Source organism: Lycorma delicatula, chromosome 3 (assembly GCF_047948215.1).
Source record: "Lycorma delicatula isolate Av1 chromosome 3, ASM4794821v1, whole genome shotgun sequence".
Lineage (NCBI taxonomy): Eukaryota > Metazoa > Arthropoda > Insecta > Hemiptera > Fulgoridae > Lycorma > Lycorma delicatula.
In genome coordinates, this window is record NC_134457.1 from 16,497,867 (window position 1) to 16,519,422 (window position 21,556).

Here is a 21,556-nt window from a genome sequence, read left to right on the forward strand (position 1 = left end):
ACGGTGTCGGTTCTTCTGTTCCGTTCTGCCGTTTCATAATACGTTTCACTTCAACAACATCTTGGTGGCAAAGCTCGTCAACTATTTCATTGATATGTATATCTAAAAGGTCTCGACAAAAAATTACACCCCTGCTCGTATTTAAAGTTTTGTGGTTTTCAGCACTTATATTTATACCACCCATATTACGGAGACGTAAGATTGATCGACTCTGTTCGTCGTTGAATGTTTCAACCAGAATCGATCCATCGCGTAATTTCCTGATGTTCTTCGGGGAACCACTTGCACCTGTTACAGTTTTATTTATTAGGAAAGGTGAAACCTTTTGGAGGGAGCCACCTTCCTGACTATTTCCGAGAACAACGAATCGAATATTTTTAGTATTCAAGTCTAAAGATTTGTAGTTCTCTTCCATAGGACTTTTATCCTCGTCAGACAAAGCTGATCGAGGTCTCTTCGCAAGACTTAATTTGGTGGTTTTTTCAGATGGACCACCAACCATCTTGGGATTTAATATAGGATCAGAAATTTTGGTCCCACGAGTACCGGCGAAAAATGGACCATTCCAGCAGAGCGCACGCGTACTGGAGCTAGAGCTAAGTACAACTGGGTTCGCCCTGGTGCCCAGAGGACATCGTTCAAGACTCGCTACGTAGAGCCATTCACCCATTGGCACGATTTGTTCCCACCTTGGGTTACAGTTGCATTTCGTAAGATGTCGCAACACCACCGAGTGTTAATGTAAGAAATATCAGTGTAGGATGTTGTGTAATTTTGTGAGTGTGTATGTTGTAATTTATGTAGTGTTTTTGGTGTAGTATATGTGTATAATGTAAAGTGTTCTGCAGCTCACTGTATAGTGAGAAGAATAGCTGCAGAGGCTAGGCCCGTGGGGACGCCAACCCCCAAAGTCTTAAAGAATAAGACTCCCCGTCGGGGTAGTGGGGTAATGAGTAAATATATAAGTAAGGGGATTTCAACAATTTTGAAGGAAAAAATGAAATGTAGATGAGCAGGATGATTGAGGTAATGCAGAATCAGGGAGAAAAAGTACATTGTTGGGGAGAAAACAGAAATATGGTTGAAAAAACAAATTACACCAAGTAATCTGGAAAATACAATAGTCAAGATATTTAATGAAATTAATGAACAATCTACTTAAAACTTAATTTTTAAAATGACAAAAACATAAAGATAGATAATATTAAAAAAAAAACTGGGAAAAATATGAAAATTGAAAAAAATGTCTAAATAAAATAAATATTTTAAAAATTAAGATTTAAAGATCAAATAAAGAAAAAACAAATTTTTTATATGATTATAAAATAATTATTAAGATAATCATTCTTAAACATATCAATAAATGAAAACAAAATAAAATTGCAGAAAAAAAATGTAAATAAATAATAAACAGAAAATCAAGAACAGAGGTAGCCCAAATTGACTGAGTGACAGAAATGAAATTAAATAAATTAAAAATAATAAAACAAGATAATTAATTAATAGTCAGGCAAGATAAAATAGTTAACAGAAAAGAAAACAAGGAATGTTTTTAATCTACAACATTATATAAAATAAATTTAAAAAATGAAGACTTAATTCTATAATTTTGTTTGTGTTAAATTCATAACATTACTAAATTTATATTACATCGGATAGATGAAAGCAATAAAAACCTGATGAATAAGTGTGGGCCTCACCATGAAGAATGATGCTAAAATGAAATGGTTAAGCAATGTATGGAACAATAAAACACTAAGAAAGAGATGAGAAAAGGAATTTGATTAACACCATATTCAACAGAAGAAAAATCTGGTTTGGGTACATATTAAAGCAATAATATCTGTTGAGAGATCTTTAGAAGGAAAGAGAAGAGAAAGGATTTGTGGATAGCAGAAAAATAAAAAAAATGGGTGTTAACATATTAGGAAGCACATAATAGAAATGTAGAAACAGAAAACAACAAAAGAAAAGTTATTTTCTCTCTACAATCTATAATTTGCTCTATTTTTTAACTGCATTATATCTAATTAAAGTTAGCTTACCATCCCATGCTTCAAACATATCATTTATGATATAATCAATAAATCCCATTTGTGACTTAGGTATTGAGCACGACTGTCTATCAAACATAGGCATCACAATAGGCAGGTTTCTGGTCTTCTCTTCATCTGTCTGTAACATATATTAATTGTACTTTACATAATCTCTAAGTCATGTAAAAAAAAGTGATGAATTGAAAATATTAAGTTGATAAAATAAAAAAAAATATTTGTGTTACTTTTTCATGGGTTACATAGGTTCCATGAACTATATTTTTTATTCAAAATTATTTTCTTATCTTAAAATACATTTCTTGAATAATCACAACTATCATTAATAATGCAAAGAATATTAAGTTTCATTAAACTTTATTTAATTAAAATTTAATCAAGGAAACAACACTGCTCACCACTGTATGTGTTGCTGTGCTTGTGCCAAAAACAGCAATGCAAGCAGAATATAATATTTATGCAATGGAATCAACAAATATAGAAGGGGAAATATTGGTGAATACATGTATAACATTTTTTATTTTACCCACAATAATATTTGAGACCTACGGCACATTTTAGATGTGATGAAATTAAATGAGCACATTTTTAAATGTGCCGTAAGCTTTTTTTTGGATGAGTCAGATGTACCCGTCCTAGGATGAAAATTTTTAAGGTGAAGATAATGAATGAGAAAATTGAAAAATTTACATCTTTACAAATTAAGAAAAAAAAATTGTAAAATTTACTTTAAATAAAAAATGAGTACATTGATTCATATTTCAGAATATCAAATTTTAAAATGAATCGTGAACTAAAAATCTTTAATTAAAAAAATTATACCTTTCCATCCAAAAAGGTGAGTTGTTAAGATTTTAAATTTAAGTTTTAAAATGACTACTGGGAATTTAAAGCTATGAAACTATGTATGAATTCAATTTTTGTTTAACTCAAAGCCTTAAGACATTTACTAAGCATTATCTACTGCTGTTTTCAGAATTTTCTCTAAATAATATTGTTTGATAACAAAAAATTAATTATCATTTCTTCAACGTTTCAAAAGTAAAGCAGACCAAATATATTAGGATGATAAAGTGGTACTAAAGCAACATTAATAAGGAAATATAGTAAACTATTTTAAATAAGAATCCTGTCAGAAATAACCTGATTAAAATATTCCTCAGCAATTCGCCGTGCCCACTCAACACATAATTTTACATTACGGGTAGGATTAGAGATATCAGCACATTTAATCATCATTCTTTTTACCAAAATTGCATCGTCTGGAGACATTTCTATAAATTCCTGGTTGTCACTTGGGCTCTGAAACAAAAGAATTGGATCAAATAAGGTAAATATACCATGAAAATGTCTAAAAACAAGTATTCACCTTAAAATTATAAGCATACAGATATTAAAATGTATAATTTTAAATCAAGCCTATTTCTCTAAAATTAAATGTTACATCAAGTGACTAGGATGTAACAGTGCTTCATTATTTGTATACATTAAACAAATGCAATTTTTCCGGAGTTGAATTAAATGGACATTCAACTTCACTTTCAACCAGTAGAGAACCAAGAGCTCTATTCTCCTGCTCTATGTTTTATACACAAAGAGATTCACAAATGTGAATGTAAAAACTTTCACGATATGTTCTGTTGGTGTAAATAAAGAAAAAAATTCACATAAACATAGTTTTGGAAACGCCTCGTTAGTGAATGTCAGCTGGTGAAAGATTTTACAGTGATTTGTGTGACTTCAGTAAAATTAAGCTAGACTAAATTCTTGGGATCTAAATTAAGGGATAAATTTATTTATTTAATATGAAATATGACTGAAAAATTGAAAAAAATAAGTCACAGAACTGCAGTTTTAGTAGTTTTCAAGATATTTAGGATAACTTACATAAAAACCCAGATAAAAGAAAGGTAAACTCAAAATCGATCAATAAAAATGAAAACATTATAATAAACAAGAAAAATGAGAATGTACGAAGCACTGATTAATATTATATGTTTCTATACCAATAAACTACTTTCTTTTTGTATATTTATAAATTCTTAAAATCACTGCCAAATAAACCAAACTTTTTACAATAAAATAAAAAAATAAAAATTACATAAATACAGAGGATTAGCTATACAGATTGAGTATGGAAACCTCTCGTCAACTTTAAAACCATTCCAGACAGAATACTGTAAGAATAAGGTATCAGTCAACTTTAGCTGACAAAAAATAGAATTTCAATCCCTTTTTGTGGGTTGGTCTAGGTGTTGTATTTCAAATTTATTTCAAACAGTAACATCTTTGTGTGATATATCATTTTAAAGTTCTCTTTAAGACAAGAAAAATGTTATAATTAAAAAGTTGGTATAATGTCTGGAACCAAAATGGTGACAACAGTTTAAAGTTTGGATTTTGAAAATTACTAAATTTAATATGTTCAAATAATAAAATTATACAAAAAGAAATTAAATTACATCTAATCTAATTAAAATTAATTTTAAAAGGTAAATTTTTATTTTAAAAGATAAAAAAAATTTATTTTTGTTCCTCTTTAATGAGTAAATAAATAAAAATATTGTCATGTAATCATGCTGATCATGATGGTTTCTTGCCATTGTTACAAAAATGAAGCTTACTTCATTGTTGTGTAATATTGCATTTAGTGTGTTTCATTACTACACTTTTAGTTTCTTAAGAGAATTTATTGTGATCGATTGGCTAATTGATTTTTTTTTATTTTACCATATTTGTAAACCACTTTCATTAGTTATAATTTTTTTACCTTTTTGTAATTGTTTTTTTACTGAATTAATTTTTTCTGTGCTACCTGTTAATATTATTATCAACATGTTACTTAATGAACAGAAGAGGGTCACACTTTTAATGATGAGGGGCTTTGGTGATAGGTTGTATAAGGAAGTTGTGAATTTATCAATGCAACATTTAGTAATTGTAACTCTATTTCAAAAGGTACAATGCCAAAAACCATCAAATGATTTAAAGAAACAGAGAGCATTAATAGCGGAAAACAAGGGAGGCCTAAATCTACCATAAATAATAACTCGTTAAGAGATTATGCAAGAATTTACTGAGAATCCTCATTCCTCAACTCAAACAGCAGCACAAGAATATAATATTAGCCAGAGTTCAGCAATTTGAACATTAAGAATTGAAAATTTCAAACCCTTCAAAATTTGTCTGGTTCAAGAACTTAATGAAGATGACTACAATCAAACACTTGAGTTCTGAAAATATGATGAACAATATTTATGCAGATCCTAATTTATCAAACAACATAATCTTTAGGCAGAAAGGCTCCTGGAATAGACGGAATAGCTGTAGAATTACTGCGCAGTGCAGGTGAGGAAGCGATTGATAGATTATACAAACTGGTGTGTAATATTTATGAAAATGGGGAATTTCCACCAGACTTCAAAAAAAGTGTTATAGTTATGATACCAAAGAAAGCAGGGGCAGATAAATGTGAAGAATACAGAACTAGTCATGCATCAAAAATCTTAACTAGAATTTTATACAGAAGAATTGAGAGGAGAGTGGAAGAAGTGTTAGGAGAAGACCAATTTGGTTTCAGGAAAAGTATAGGGACAAGGGAAGCAATTTTAGGCCTCAGATTAAAGAAAAACAAACCAACATACTTGGCGTTTATAGACCTAGAAAAGGCTTTCGATAACGTAGACTGGAATAAAATGTTCAGCATATTAAAAAAATTAGGGTTCAAATACAGAGATAGAAGAACAATTGCTAACATGTACAGGAACCAAACAGCAACAATAACAATTGAAGAACATAAGAAAGAAGCCCTAATAAGAAAGGGAGTCCGAAAAGGATGTTCCTTATCTCCGTTACTTTTTAATCTTTACATGGAACTAGCAGTTAATGATGTTAAAGAACAATTTAGATTCGGAGTAACAGTACAAGGTGAAAAGATAAAGATGCTACGATTTGCTGATGATATAGTAATTCTAGCCGAGAGTAAAAAGGATTTAGAAGAAACAATGAACGGCATAGATGAAGTCCTACGCAAGAACTATCGCATGAAAATAAACAAGAACAAAACAAAAGTAATGAAATGTAGTAGAAATAACAAAGATGGACTACTGAATGTGAAAATAGGAGGAGAAAAGATTATGGAGGTAGAAGAATTTTGTTATTTGGGAAGTAAAATTACTAAAGATGGACGAAGCAGGAGCGATATAAAATGCCGAATAGCACAAGCTAAACGAGCCTTCAGTAAGAAATATAATTTGTTTACATCAAAAATGAATTTAAATGTCAGGAAAAGATTTTTGAAAGTGTATGTTTGGAGTGTCGCTTTATATGGAAGTGAAACTTGGACAATCGGAATATCTGAGAAGAAAAGATTAGAAGCTTTTGAAATGTGGTGCTATAGGAGAATGTTAAAAATCAGATGGGTGGATAAAGTGACAAATGAAGAGGTATTGCGGCAAATAGATGAAGAAAGAAGCATTTGGAAAAATATAGTTAAAAGAAGAGACAGACTTATAGGCCACATACTAAGGCATCCTGGAATAGTCGCTTTAATATTGGAAGGACAGGTAGAAGGGAAAAATTGTGTAGGCAGGCCACGTTTGGAGTATGTAAAACAAATTGTTGGGGATGTAGGATGTAGAGGGTATACTGAAATGAAACGACTAGCACTAGATAGGGAATCTTGGAGAGCTGCATCAAACCAGTCAAATGACTGAAGACAAAAAAAAAAAATACTAATAAGCAAACTTTGAAAAAATTTAAGCAGTTGGCACCCAGAAAGAAAATATTTCATCCATTAGGCTTTGCTAGTTTATTTATTCAGAACTGTGTATCACAATTATAAAATATTAAACGATTTTTTTTCTTAGACCTTCAATAATTTCTAATCTGTAAATACATTTGGTAAAACTGAAATAGTAAGTTTATAAAAAATTACTGAAACGACTAAAAGCGATAGGTGATAAGCTGAAAAACAATGTAATTATGTTGATAAGATCCAATAAATAAGATATTGCACAAAACATTACAAATGATTTGGAGCACATGAAATTATACTGATAAAAAGAAACACTAAATCTTGTAAATTCAATACATTTACAATTTTTTCCCCTTGTAAGATCCAAATACTTCATTAATTAGAAGTTCATTTGGATGTAACTCTGGAACCAATGAAAATAAGTACCACATATGATATATCGTTGAAAAACTCTGCAGTTAAGAAAAAGTCCAAAATTCAATTTTTTTTTGATTTTGGGATTTTTCGGTCACTTTTGGTACCAGTCAATTGCAATAAAAAGGAAGTAAAATCTTCCAAGTAATATCTCAATTTTTTACACGACTGCCCAAAAAGGAGTGTAATGTTTTTAGGGTGTTTATATGTATTTCATTTTTTTATATTTGTAAGATCAAGTAACATTGTAAATACACAGTTATCATAGAAGCAATTAGAATCTTAAATTAATATTCGCAAAAAAAGACATTACAATTAATTAAATATCAAACGAAACAATTTATTTCATCATCAAGAAATTATAATAGAACAACTTAGACATATTTCTTGATTATAGTAAAAATATTTCACTTTCATTTAGTGTTTGTCATGGTATAAAATTATAAAAATAACACTAGATCCAGTAGTAATATACATATCTTCGTAGCTCACGATTACAATTTTGAAGTTTTCTAACAGTTCAAGATGTATATATTGAAGATAATACGATGAATTTTGTATTATAAGTCACATATGCCACTATTAATTTTAAATTAAATATAATTTTTGAAATGCGAAACTTTAGGAGACGTCCTTGTCCATTGATTCCAATGATAACTGATTCTGAGAAGCACATGATGCAGTAAACTTATAAATTTGTTGTTATTTTCAGAAGTTTTCATAATGCATTTATCTTCCTTTAATTCAACTGAATTATCTTCGAATACCTCTATGGTCACGTCGTTACTCAGGACTGATGAAACAGGTCTATCAGAATACGATTCTTTGCTGTTATCTGTTGTTTTCGATGATGTCTGGACATGAACGACCATTTCCTGCCTAAAACTAGCCAGTTGTTTTTCAAAATCTATCTTCGTTTTGTTATTTGCTCTAATAGAATCTAAATGTTGTACCTGTAGATCACGTTTCAGATTTTCATTTTCTCTTCTGAGAAATGCATTAGTGTATTCTTGTTTTTTGTATAATTCGTTGAAATGTTCTAGTTTAGCCTTCACTTCATCATAATCTTCAATTAATTCTTCCATTCTTTTTTTATTTGTTTTCATGACATTTTCCTGTAGAACATATTTTTCATTTGCTTCAAATAATTCAGTTTTTAGTATTTTTATGTCTTCTTGGAACTGATGATTTTTTTCATTTAAATCTTTTAAAATATTGGTTTTCGATTCTTGAATGCGATTTAATTCAAGTATTTCAGTTTTCAACCTCTTTATAATGTTGTCTCTGATATATATCTCTTGAATTGTATTGTAAGTCTCGCCATTAATTTCTATGATTCCTTTAAATATTTGACTTGGTTCAGTTTGATTATTTTGCGACATTTTTCTTTAAACCGCTATAAAAATTCTTCTTACACCTATGAGTAGAAAAAATATAATGAATTAGGTAAAGTAAACAATTCAAATATAAAATAATTCTGTTCCACGGCAACAGACTTTCAGAATAATAAAAAAAGTAGATAGAATAATTCATTGTTAACTTCCGTTGGATGCATTATATTAAGAATTCTTTTTTACCTTTAATTACTTGATGTTTTTATTAGTATTGCATGGTTAGTTGATTGATGTGATGCCATCTACTGAGGCAATTAATGCTGACCTTCAGAACGTGTGCTTCTGGAATCATAGTGAGTGGCTGACCTATTTGAAAATGCCCAGGGTTAAAGGGGACACGTCTGAAGAATCAGAAAGGTAAGTTAACGGATGGGAGTTTAAACAACTTTATGTTCTACATAAAATCGTAAATGTCAGTGATGCCTTACTATATGTTCTTAGCAAGAGATGCTTTACAGATTTTACTGAAACGAGGAGATCTGAGAGGAATGAATTTCTAGGTAATATTGTCTTCAGCGAGGGTATCAAGTATCGTTTCAAGATGTGCTATTGATGATAAAAGTTGGTTTAATTCGTTTGAGGTTCGAACGAAATTCTTTGCGTTGTCATGAACATTTTCCTCTCCGTGAAATAAAGCGTTATAACGCTGCCAAGAAGGATTTGGCGGTTAATTCTTGAACAAGCTCCAAGTGAATAGATTTCGTGGCCATGCAAACAAATAATGAAATGTATCCGTTGGATGTTTTACATCCTCGTGTGTATGATGTCAGAATTTCAAATGGTTCACAGTAGTCCACTATGATATTAAGAAACGGTCTAGACAGTTGGTGGGCATATCTCCCATTTGTTGTTGAATGAACCTTGGTTTTACTCTGAAGCGTATAACATTCATTAACTATTTGTTTTGCAAGTTTTCGTCCGTTAACAGGCCAAAACTGTTGCCGAAGTGGAAGCAACTAATGCTTGTGGTCTCAAATGTAACTGTTTAATGCGCTCATGTTTTGCAACCAGTTTTGTAAAGTGATGATTTTATGGAAGAACAGTAGGATGTTTTGTTAGTAGTTTGAATCTGAATTGTGTATTCGACCACCAACTCTGATAACATCTTTGTTAGTAAATGGGCACAGGGATAAGAGCTTGCTATGTGTGCTCAATTCCTTGCCGTTTTTTAGATGATTGTACTCATCAATGAATGTTCTTTTTTGAACTGTCTTGACAAGAGTGATCGTTGCTTGATCTAATTCATTCGTTTTAACAATCCATTTATTCTTAAACTGTAAACTTTAGTTTTGCACTATTTATAAAACGAAGAATATATGCTGATACGCGCTTAACCCTAACAAAGGATGAATATTCATCATCTAAAGTGATCACATTAACTGGAGACGTCGACCTTCGTTCAGGTATGTCATCTTCATAGAACTCCAAATCCAATAGTTGCTGCCATGTGGAAGAATCTGACAACCACGTTGGGCCATGCCACCATAATGTTAACTTTAACAAGTGATCGCTGAAACTCCTCGTGAAGCCATATCAGCAGGATTGTCGTCTCCTCTCACATGATTTCAATCAGGGTCTGACATTTTTTTAATCTTTCCAACGCGGTTTGCTAAAAACACATTCCAACTGGTAAGAGGCAAGCTAAGTGGTTTATAAAAAAGAAAACCTTTTGTTTCTTTTACCTGTTTAGCCTCCGGTAATTACCTTTCAGATAATACGTCAGAAAATGAATGAGGATGATATGTATGAGTGTAAATGAAGTGTAGTCTTGTACAGTCTCAGTTCAACCGTTCCTGAGATGTGTGGTTAATTGAAATCCAACCGCCAAATAACACCGGTAGTATCCACGATTTAGTACTCAAATTCATGTGAAAATAACTGACTTTACTAGAACTTGAACGCTGGAACTCTCGACTTCCAAATCAGCTGATTTACGAAGACTAGTTCAGCACTAGACCAACCCAGTGGGTTAATAAAACATAAACCATATAATATTATCGCGGTGGACTGCGGGTCCGCTTTTTTTCAAGTAAGAATAAATAACCAATGCCACGAAAGTATTGAAACTTTGTTATTAGCTTTTTTAATTAAAATTTTTATTTATATTGAGATCGACAAATAGTTTTTTGTATTTTTTTTTTAATTTTAAAAATACTTTCTTTATTATAAAAATAATAAAGAACCTTTGTAATGATTTCTTATTAAATTTTTACTTCCTTGCACGAAGTAAAGGAAATATTGTGATCACGAAATTTTCAAATTTCAACCAAAATATCAATTCTGATTATCCCTGAATCCATTTTGTCTAGTTTCGGCGTGACGTCTGTACGTACATACGTATGTATGTATCTCGCATAACTCAAAAATTATCAGCCGTAGAATGTTGAAATTTTAGATTTAGGATTACTGTAAAATCTAGTTGTGTACCGCCCCTTTTGAATGCAATCGACTGAATCAAGAGTGTCAAAAAATTTGGATTTTTGACTTTTTCTTAACTGCAGTAATAAGCCCTTATTAAGAGCTTTTCAACGATTTCATAATAGGTACTTATTTTCACCAACTTATAACCAAAAGAAATTTTAATCAATGAAATATTTGGATTTTGTAAGGGGAAGGTACATCGGTTCGAATCAGACTTCATCTCCTTTTTTTAATTTTTTTTACAAATTTAAATATAATTTGAGTTATTATAACTATTAACCTCTGATTGTAAAAAAATTATTACGGTGAATACAACAACAAACAAAAAAACATCAGAAGTTATTAAAGAAAAAATTTTATATACTTTTCATTAAAAAAAAAAATTGTATAGTTAATTTAACAGGCGTACAAGGAAGTCACATCAGATTTTTTTTTTTAATTTTCCGTAGTCTACCTAATGATGGTTGTTTAATAATCGAAATGGTCATCTAGATTTAGAGTTTAATATAACTTGTTTAAATGGAAGTTTGTATGTTGAGTAAACGAATTAATAAATAATATTAAGAAATAAGAAATTAGAATAGCAAACATGATATATTCCAAAAACCGTCTACTTTTAATGTATATTGAGCTTCACTCCAAAAATCGTTTACTCAAAAATAAGTTAATAATTCGCCAATTTATTATTCATTTTTTAATATTATTTATTTATCAGTTTTTTTACTCAAGGTACAAATCTACACTTAGAGGGTTCATTATTAAAATTATCATTTGCATCATGATTGAAAAATACATCTTTTATTATGATAAAAATTTGTTAAATCAGAAAATATGTGTTGGAAACTTTCTTAAATTATTTTAAATATATATTTATTTTTTTAAATTTAATACGTGTGCTTTAAAACTTTTTTATAAGTTAAATAATTATGTTACAGTAACTCATGTTTTCTTTGTAATTGTTTTATTCAAGAAATGAATATAAAAAAAAGTAAATAAAATAAGTAATAAGTTAGGTACTATTAAATAGTATTAGGGATATTTTTTACAATCAATGTAACAAATGCATATCACTCTACAAATAAATCATGAAATATTATTTACAATTAAGATTGAAAATCGTTAAGAAAGCTTTAGAGAGAGAAAAATATAAAACACCAGAAGTAAAAGAATTTAGCTACTTATTCTTTATCAACAGTTTCTGCTCTGCAGGTTCTAGCTATTTTTCTCTGATGCTCTAAACTGTGCCTTCCTCTTCACTGGTGTACCTCACATTATCATTTCACATCAACCCTAACTTTCATCATTCTTCTTCTTCCTCTTCTACTTCGCGTGAACTACTCCGTGTTTTTTCTGATATATCCTTCAACCAAAGTATAAGAGCAATATAATTCTCTTTCTTTTAATAATGGTATTAACCAATTTCCAATGGCTCACTTGCCAACATGTGGTTATTTTATTAATTTACTACACAGCCCACCTGTTAAGAGTACTTAGGAAAACAATTGCCAATTCTATAAGGATGGACTAACATGATCACTTGATTATCAGTTTTATATGAAGCAGTTCTATTCAATCAAATTACACTGATTTTATATTCAAAATAAATAGTACGTCTATAAATAAAGTTATAACAAGTAGTGATATATTCTATTTTGAAAAATTTCAAAAGTCAAAAATTAAAAAAGAGTATTACGTAAAATAAAATCTGTTTCTACTGTACTGGGTAAAACAAAATTGAGGTTTTATCATCCTGAACCATTGTGCCTGCTCGTTAACTTCTCTAAAATATATTCGGTTTATAGTTTTTAGTGTTATTTTGACTTCTTAGATGTGAGATTAGATATAGGCACGGGATCTGTGCTTCCGCGAATCGGTTAATAATTCAGAGGGAATGACGTCTAGAATAGAAGATGTCTAAAGAAGGAAAAGGAAAAGCTGAAATAAATTTGCTGATGTATATACAAGTATTTGCCTAGCTGCTAATTACATCGGTGGTATCCTGACAGAAGTCTAGCTGGTGATGGAAATATGTAATCAGAGAACAGAGCGGGGGGGGATTATCTGTTTACTAGAATCATTAAAATGATGCTTGACTTCACGCATGCTGATCAGGATGCTCGAGTTATCTTATGTTCTCTCTAATAACTTCTCATTATTTGTTCTCAATTTACAAAAAGTCTATTAGTGTTACCAATCATGTGCGTATTTATTCACAGACAATACACCTTACAGTAAATGGAGTACTAATAATGCGTAATCTCTAGAAAATATTTCAATTATATGTAAAAATATTAATGATTTTCCTTTAGCTTCAAGACTATATGGTAACAAAATCTCTAGACTTAAGGCAGTGGTAATAATAATAATACATTTTTTTATTATTAAACTAAATGACAATAGGAGTAGTGTTGTAGCAATTCAGTAGGAATTGCCTTACTGGGCACTGGGTGACGGAACAGTGTTTTGGATAATGCAGTAAGCCAACCGAACGACACAAAAGATTCAATTCTCCATCTATTAAGTGCCAACGGTTTCGTTCGAGGCCAGATGAAAGGGTAGGGGATTAAACACTCTATTTCCCTTAGAGTGAAGAATACTCGCAAAGGCAGTATAATATTCGGAATTAGTCAACTGTATTAAATGTAGAACAAAATTGAAAACCACAGCATTAAAAGTCCAAAAATATACCTTCAGGAAATCACAAGGCATGTCTTTCTACACAGACTGTAATTCTTGGGGTCCAAATTAAGACATAAATTTAATGGTTATTTGAAATCTGATCAAAAATTTCTAAACAAAAAGTTCCAAGATTATATTTTCAGTAGTTTTCGAGAAATCTGGTGTAAAAAGACAAAACATTTGTGACAAAAAACATGCTATTTTATGTTTGGCGTAAAATAACTTAGGAAGAATGCTTTAACTGTCCTAAACATTTATAATAAATGATGTCCACGTTTAGTACAAAAGTCAAGAAAGAAAATTCATTTATAGTATTGTCCAAGAAGGAAGAAAATAACCAAGAGAATTGGGCTATTCATACCTATTATTAACTCAGCTGCATCTACTTATACATGAGTGACACAATAGTTATACCATGCTTATTTTTTTCGTAATGTTTAATTTATAATCGGTTCCAATTAACAGGAACCGTAAGAAAATTTGAGTACCAAAAAAATTACATACAGAGAAAGGTTTCCATTGAAATCCGTCAAAGAATTGTATATGTATATATGTACAGTATACATAAATATTATACTACACAAGTACAAACAAAACGTAGTCCAAAGAACATTGATCAAAGTCTTAAGTTCAAATAAAATATTTTTAAGTTCAGAAAATATTTTTATCAGTCACAAGAAAAACAAAGAAACAGTGAAACAAATCAAAGAACTAACAAACGAGAGAGGTGAAACGAAATGAAGAATTTTAATGATCCACAACACCCTAGGGTAGCTGATTCACCTCAAGAGAACTTACAAATCTAATATATGCACTCGCTTTAGGCGCCTAACGTCCTCGCTGTTACCTAGGAGGTTAACCGCGAGCCAGTACACATGTTTGTTAAGTCTCATTTTGTATCGGTACTGAATCACCCCGTATCACCTCTCGAACGGTTGGCATTCACAGATAATCGTGTATTTCAGTGTTTTTCGCCAATCACGCCGTTTCTATTATATTTTTCAATAGTTTTGTACTGGAATCACTGGACAACTTTGATGTTACTCTCACTTGTCGCACCCACAGTTGGATTCCGTTGATTCAAATTGGTTGCAGGACCGTTGAGTAGAGCAATTGCTTGGGACCCCCTGACTATGTACTTTGCTTATGAATAAATTTTTACATAATATCTTTTCTTTGAAAATAATTCAATTATGTTCATTATAAAGGTTTCATTAAAAGTATAAATAAAAAAAACAACCTGTAATCTGCACGAATTCTGATATAAATAACCCATATCAGGAAAAACTTCACTTAGAACGATTTTAACAAACTTTTATTATTTATAAAACATATTTTATCAACTTGTATTATTTTTTTTTTAATTTAAATTAAACGGTTTTGTTTAATAATTCAAACCTTCAAAATGTCAAATTTGTAAATATAAAACTTCTTTTTTTATTTAAAGTTTTTAACTCATACATTATGAACGCCGTTTAAAGCCTACCAACCTTTTGGTGTAGACCATTGATTCCCAAAGTGGTCCAGGTGGATGCCAAGGTGTTCACGGGAGACTCTATGGGGGGTCTACGTTGGCGTGACAAAAAAATGGGGGTTCACAATTCGTAAGCGGGGGTCCACGAAAATTCATCTGGTTTCGATAGTGAAGAACTAAAATGTTGGCTTGACTTTGCGTATCAATCTAGGCAGATAATGTTTTGAGAAGCTCAGCGACTGTTACTTGTAAAAACTTGTATATTCCATATTCACTTTTTTCGGAAGCTGTTAGTTCGTGGAACTCAGCCGTAACGCAAATTTTCATAGTTATATCTAATCTTCACATTTTCAGTCGACTGGAAATATGGTAGAAATGTAGCTGCAGGGGGTCCACCGGAACCAGCAAAATTTTGAAAGTGGTCTATGAGAAAAATAAGTTTGGGAACTTCTGGTGTAGACCATAATATCACACAGAATAAAATGATCTGCAAACAGATTAATAAAAACCTGGTGTGGAGAACACGAATTCCTTGTACGCCTATTAAATTACATTTACACATTTTTAAAATAAATAGTACATAAAATTTTGCTTCATCAAAAACTTTTGATATTTTTTCACATATATATATTTTTTTTTCTTATTATTGAATTATTATTCATCGTTAATATTTTTTACAATGAGAGTTTAATAATTATTAGTAAACCAATTTATTTAAATTTTTAAAAAAATTAAAAAAAGGAGATAAGTTTGATTCGAAATGATGTGCTTTCCCCTGAGATCCAAATATATCATTAATTAAAATTTTATTTGGCTATTACACTGGAACCAATGAAAATAAGTACCACGTATGATATATCGTTGAAAAGCTCTCAAGATGATGTCTTAGTACTGTAGGTAAGAAAAAGTACAAAATCCAAATATATTTGGATTTTGGACACTTTTGCTCCAGTCGATTGCAACCAAAAGGGAAAGTGCACAATTAGATATAACAACCGTCCTAAATCCAAAATTTCAACATCCTACGGCTAATATTTTTTGAGTTATGCGACGTACATACGCACATACGTACGTACAGAAGTCTCGCCGAAACTAGTCAAAATGGATTCGGGGATGGTCAAAATGGATATTTCCGTTGAAACCTGGAAACCGAAATTTTTCGCGATCACAATACTTCCTTTACTTCGTACAAAGAAGTAAAAAAATACAAATAAAGTATTATAATAATAATTTATTTGTATTTGTACTTATACAATAATATATATAGTATTAGATAATAATAATAGTAATCGATAGCATATTTTTGATTAACTTTATAAGTAAATATTCAAAATAATAATATTTAATTGAATAATAATGGATGACGTAATAACCTTATCTTTCAAGTTAAGTCAGGTTTTAACTTGTGTTACAAATACAAAATGAATTTACTTATAAGTAATTATGTTTATTTTGTAAATAATTTTTCCTTCTTTACTACGTACTGTATATTTACTTATATACGTGTATAATATATACTGGTATATACTTGTATAATATATTATATACTTGAGGGCCTAACAAAGAGAAATTTTCGAACATTCGCCATGCATGTAATATATATCTACGTTTCCAAGATCTAAAATACGACTGAGTAATTTGACGCAGGTCGTATTAGCTATTTTCTTGTCACAGAAAGATTGAAGCAAAAGGCTTTCTCATATTCTATGTACTATATATGTATATATTTATATATATAGTATATATATAATAGTGGCACCGTGCCACTACTTTTTATATTTTCTCTTCTTAGCATCTTTCTTTTTTTCTTTCCTGGAAAAACATTCCTCATCCATTGAAAAATATAAAAATATTCATCATTATATTCAATACTAAGATGCTTTATTATTAAATATTTACTCGTTATCATTTTCTTTTAAGTATTCATTAATTTTTTTTTTTTTTTTTTTGAGCAACCATACTTCAGTTAGCATTTTAATTAAATTACTATGGAAATTTAGTGAAGATATAGTAATTTAATTATTATATGAATCATTTAAATAGTCGACGTCAAAAATTAAATAATACTTTTTAAAAATTAAATTGTTCAATTTCATTTTTCCCTTGTTTATTTAAATATACATTTATGTTTTTGTTTCACCAAAGATAAATTGTAATAAACTTTTTTTCCTTTTTAATTTTATTATTTTCTTACATGGATAAAATAATTTAAACATTGTTAACAAATTTTAATACGCGAATAATTAATTTGACAATTGAAAAAACAAATAAATATAACTGAATTTAACCAAAAACAAACTTAATAATCTTGGTTATTTATATAAAATAATTTATATATACAAATTAAATTAAGTGGAGTAGAAATTTTTAAATATTTAAAAAAGAAAAAATCTAGAGCGTGACCTTTTTTACAAAAAATTAATGTATATTAAATTAATCACATTATATTTATAATTAATTCTGTTAAATTAAATAATTCCTCACCATACATAAAAAGAATACGGAAAAAGCTAACAACAGAATTGTAGAAATTACCCATCAGTGTGGGTTGTTTCTGATTCATGGGGCCTACACACTCAAATTAAAAATATTTATCATTTTATTTAAATATAATATTTTTTCGTTTGTTTAATTCAATGATTCTAACTAAAGCGCGCTCGCGCATACCGTATTTAATTCGCGCAGGTGTGGCCGTATTAGCGGCGACGGTCGGCAATAACTAAACTAATGTAATTTCACAAATTACATAGATCAAATTTCGCTTGTACGGTCGGCAGATCAGTATAGCCGCGAAGCTTAATGTACCAGGTAACAAGTCAACTGGGCGATCGATTTCGAGACCCCAGCCAGACCAAGTTACTTTGTTACTCATTAAATATTATTCATTTATTTAATTCTACCCCTCATCTGTGACGTCTCAACATAGCGGTTGACTACAACAGCATTTTTGAAGTGGGGGTGCAATTTAACTCTTAGACTGTTGTTTTTTAATTGGTAAAAAATTTTCCTAAGAAAATTATGACTTTAATTAGGTGAATTCTCGAGATACTAAGAGTGACCTTGTTCTACAGCCTTACCCTTTTGACTTTTTAAGTTGAAAATTTAATGCCATCAGTGTCCCACATAGAGAATCAATCTGACCAAGTTTGGTGAAAATCGGTCCCGTAGTTGTGAAGATATAAAGTGATTTATAGTGTGACACCGAACACACACAACATAAGAATATTAATATCCGGAAAATTTCCATCCAGTTTTTTTGGGTATCTTAGGTGTGAAAACGTCAAGATCCGGTGAAAACCGCATATACCCAAATAGGACCGATTACAATACTTTTCCTTCCAGAGCTAAATCGGGATGTAGACGGGAAAGTAAAAGTAATGTGTACTGTATATATTCAGTTAATTCATGAATATTTATTACAAATGCATTATCTTACCTTTCAAAATAGTAACAATTATATTTTGATAACAAATATAGTAAAAAAATGAAATTTCATAACATCAAAGTCAAATTCGGTAGTCCAGGAAAGTAAAAATTTAATATCTTTTCACACTTTAGGAAAACATTATTCTTATAGAAGTTAAAGGTTTTTTATCTAATTTCAAATTACTAACTTTTTTATTTAACATTCAAATAAATAAATTACTATGTATTTTGTTTTTTTTTTTTTATATATTACTTCAGAAAGGAGTTAGAGTTTTTTGCATCTATATTTTCTACATCAATATAGTTGTGAAGGACTTCACAACACTATAAAAATTTTTCCCATCCCACATCAATGGCCCGTGGTATCAAAAAATATTTTTTTAATTAAAAACGTTTTTAAACATTTATTTTAAATTGAAAACAATCTGGCAAGTTACCCACTGCATTTAAAAAGTAAAAATCTTAATTTTTGATTAGGATTTCTTGAAAAAAAATTACCCAAAAATTTTCTCCCTCTTTTTAGAAAATTACAACTTAGTTTATTTAAAATTATGGTTGTAAGTTTGAATTTTTTAAACAATTTTAAGAAGGTCTTTTTTAATTTATTATCACCATTAAGGAATTATTATTTTCTTAAAAATTAGTTTTACTCAAATGTTTCCCCTTGAGTATGAGAGCCCCCAAAATATTTTCTTTGCAATTCTAGATATTTAATGCTTTAAATGTATTTTTTTAAACAATGAAGTCACTTAAATAACAATACCCCCTCCCCTGATTTTGGAACTCCTAAATTAACAAAAAAATTCATAAAAGTTTTTTCAATTTATTTAAGATCAATTTTAGTGAATATTTTATTCATTAAAAAATTCACAACAATAATCTCTGGTGCAGCCAGAAAGTTTTATCAAAAATGAACTGCCTGTGTTTTTATTTAGATTAATGACATCTTATTTTAACATGCAGTAAATGGCAGTGAATATTGATTGCAAGATTTATATTTATGAATAAAAATAAACGTTAACCTTCCTCCAGTTGTTTCTTCTAGCTTAAATATACTAAAGTCCCACATAAGTGAAGAATCCAAGAGTTCCTTTAAGACAGGAGACGAGAACAGTGTGAAAGAAGGCTTTCCAGATATTTGTGTTGTTTTAAGAGCTGATGCAGCTACAGAGTCATTGGAACTGCGTCTTAATGCATGGGATGGCGTTGGACCCTATAAATTACATTTTACTATATAATTAAATAATTTATTTTCAGAAAACAGTATCATACAAATTATATCTTTAATATATATTTTTTAATTAGTAAATTATGTATAATAAGGAGTCAATGTAACTCTCTCTCTCTGTATATATACATGTGTGTGTGTGTGTGTGTGTGTGTGTGTATGCATTCACATGTGGATGTGTCATATCTAAGATAACAAAAATCACAAAGAAACATTTTTAATAGAGATGGTTTTCTTCCATCTAAATAATTAAGTATTTTACTATGATGTATGGTGAAGACTTAACATAAACTATTGTATACTTATAATATTATATATAAACATACATAAAATAAAGAGTACCAAAGTACTGAAGTGTAAACTTTAATCTGAGTATGTTTCTTAGAAGGGAAGAAATCAGAATGGATGAGAACATTTAATTATTTAAAAACATAGCATTTGAAAAGATTAATGATTAAGGAATTATTAAAAATGGAAAAATTACTTGAGAAAGCTTGCAAAATTATTTGTTTAGAATGTTATCTTATATGGAACAGAGACCTACACCACTGAGCAGAGAGAATTGGTAGTTTGATCAAACAACAGCACAGAAAACAGTGTATTCTGCTCAACACACTGATGTTTAAGAGATAAACAATATAAAAATATTGCCATCAATTTTTATTTTCGTAAAAGTTAAAGTTCTACCATGTGATTTTATTTAGACAGTAAACAGAACCACAAGATTGTTATTACCACCCAAGCTATGATTGCTCCCGAACTGTTTATTCATAGCTGTTATAGTCTTGCTAAATGAGTATAATTCTTCATCAAAAAAGACAGTCTTGTTTTATAATACAACAATTTTATAAAAGTTTTAATTATTATTAAATAATAAAACTAACTGCAAAGTTTATGTGTACTCATTTTTCAAATGAAGGTATGAATAAAAATGATAGTTCAAGGAAAAAATTAAAGTAGATATTGCTTAGAAAAATCAAACTACAGCATTTAAATGAAAAAAAAATAATAATAAATAAAATTACCTTGTCTAACATTTGATTCATTTGAGGTGAAGAGGTTTCTTGGACAATGTTTATGTACGTGATAATCTTTGTTAAAGGTGTTTCCAGGGGTAGATTATGCAATCTTGCTAAACTCATTCTTCTAGAAGACTGAGCTCCTATAAAAAATGAGATTTAGAATAGTCAAAATACTCTATATATTGAATTTGAAGTTTAAACTGAAAAAAAATTGAAAAAATTTTAGCCCATCAATAATTAAAGAGTTAAATAAAAGCACCTTGAGAAAAAAGAATCTGTGGTGTGCATGAAACAAATTAAAATAAATCTGATAAAAGAAGAAGATTATCACAAATAAAATAAATAATATTCTATAGCAATGATTTAATTAGATACAAATAAGCATAACTACGCCAGTTACATTTCAGCAGTAAACAGATATTACATTTTACATAAATTTGTTTATATACATTCACAAAAGAATAATACAAATTTTACTATATTTTCAACCTTTCAAATTAAACAACAAATAGAAATTAAGATGTATATTCAAATGAGAATGAAATCTGGAATTATAAATAAGAAAATGAGCGATAAGCTGAACTTTCATAAACTTTCAGATACCTTCCTTAACAATATATAAAAAATTTCTGCAGTCTGAAATCACAAATTATTTCAGAAAAATAAGATAATTTTTACAAAAATAAGA

At 29.6% G+C, this 21,556-nt stretch overlaps 1 protein-coding gene across 1 annotated transcript in view; it reads right to left on the minus strand.

The window, feature by feature from the left end:
- The window catches only part of LOC142321408 (high affinity cAMP-specific and IBMX-insensitive 3',5'-cyclic phosphodiesterase 8A-like), a 30,284-nt gene extending 10,504 nt beyond the window's left edge, over window positions 1–19,780 (minus strand). Inside the window, exons 1-3 of the mRNA XM_075359475.1 lie at window positions 19,641–19,780; window positions 3,198–3,356; window positions 2,046–2,175 (exon numbers count right to left, since the gene is read on the minus strand). Of these exons, the coding sequence (XP_075215590.1) occupies window positions 2,046–2,175; window positions 3,198–3,326 (259 nt within the window). The 5' untranslated portion in view covers window positions 3,327–3,356; window positions 19,641–19,780. The remainder of the gene's footprint in view (window positions 1–2,045; window positions 2,176–3,197; window positions 3,357–19,640) is intronic.
- Window positions 19,781–21,556: the final 1,776 nt, after the last annotated feature.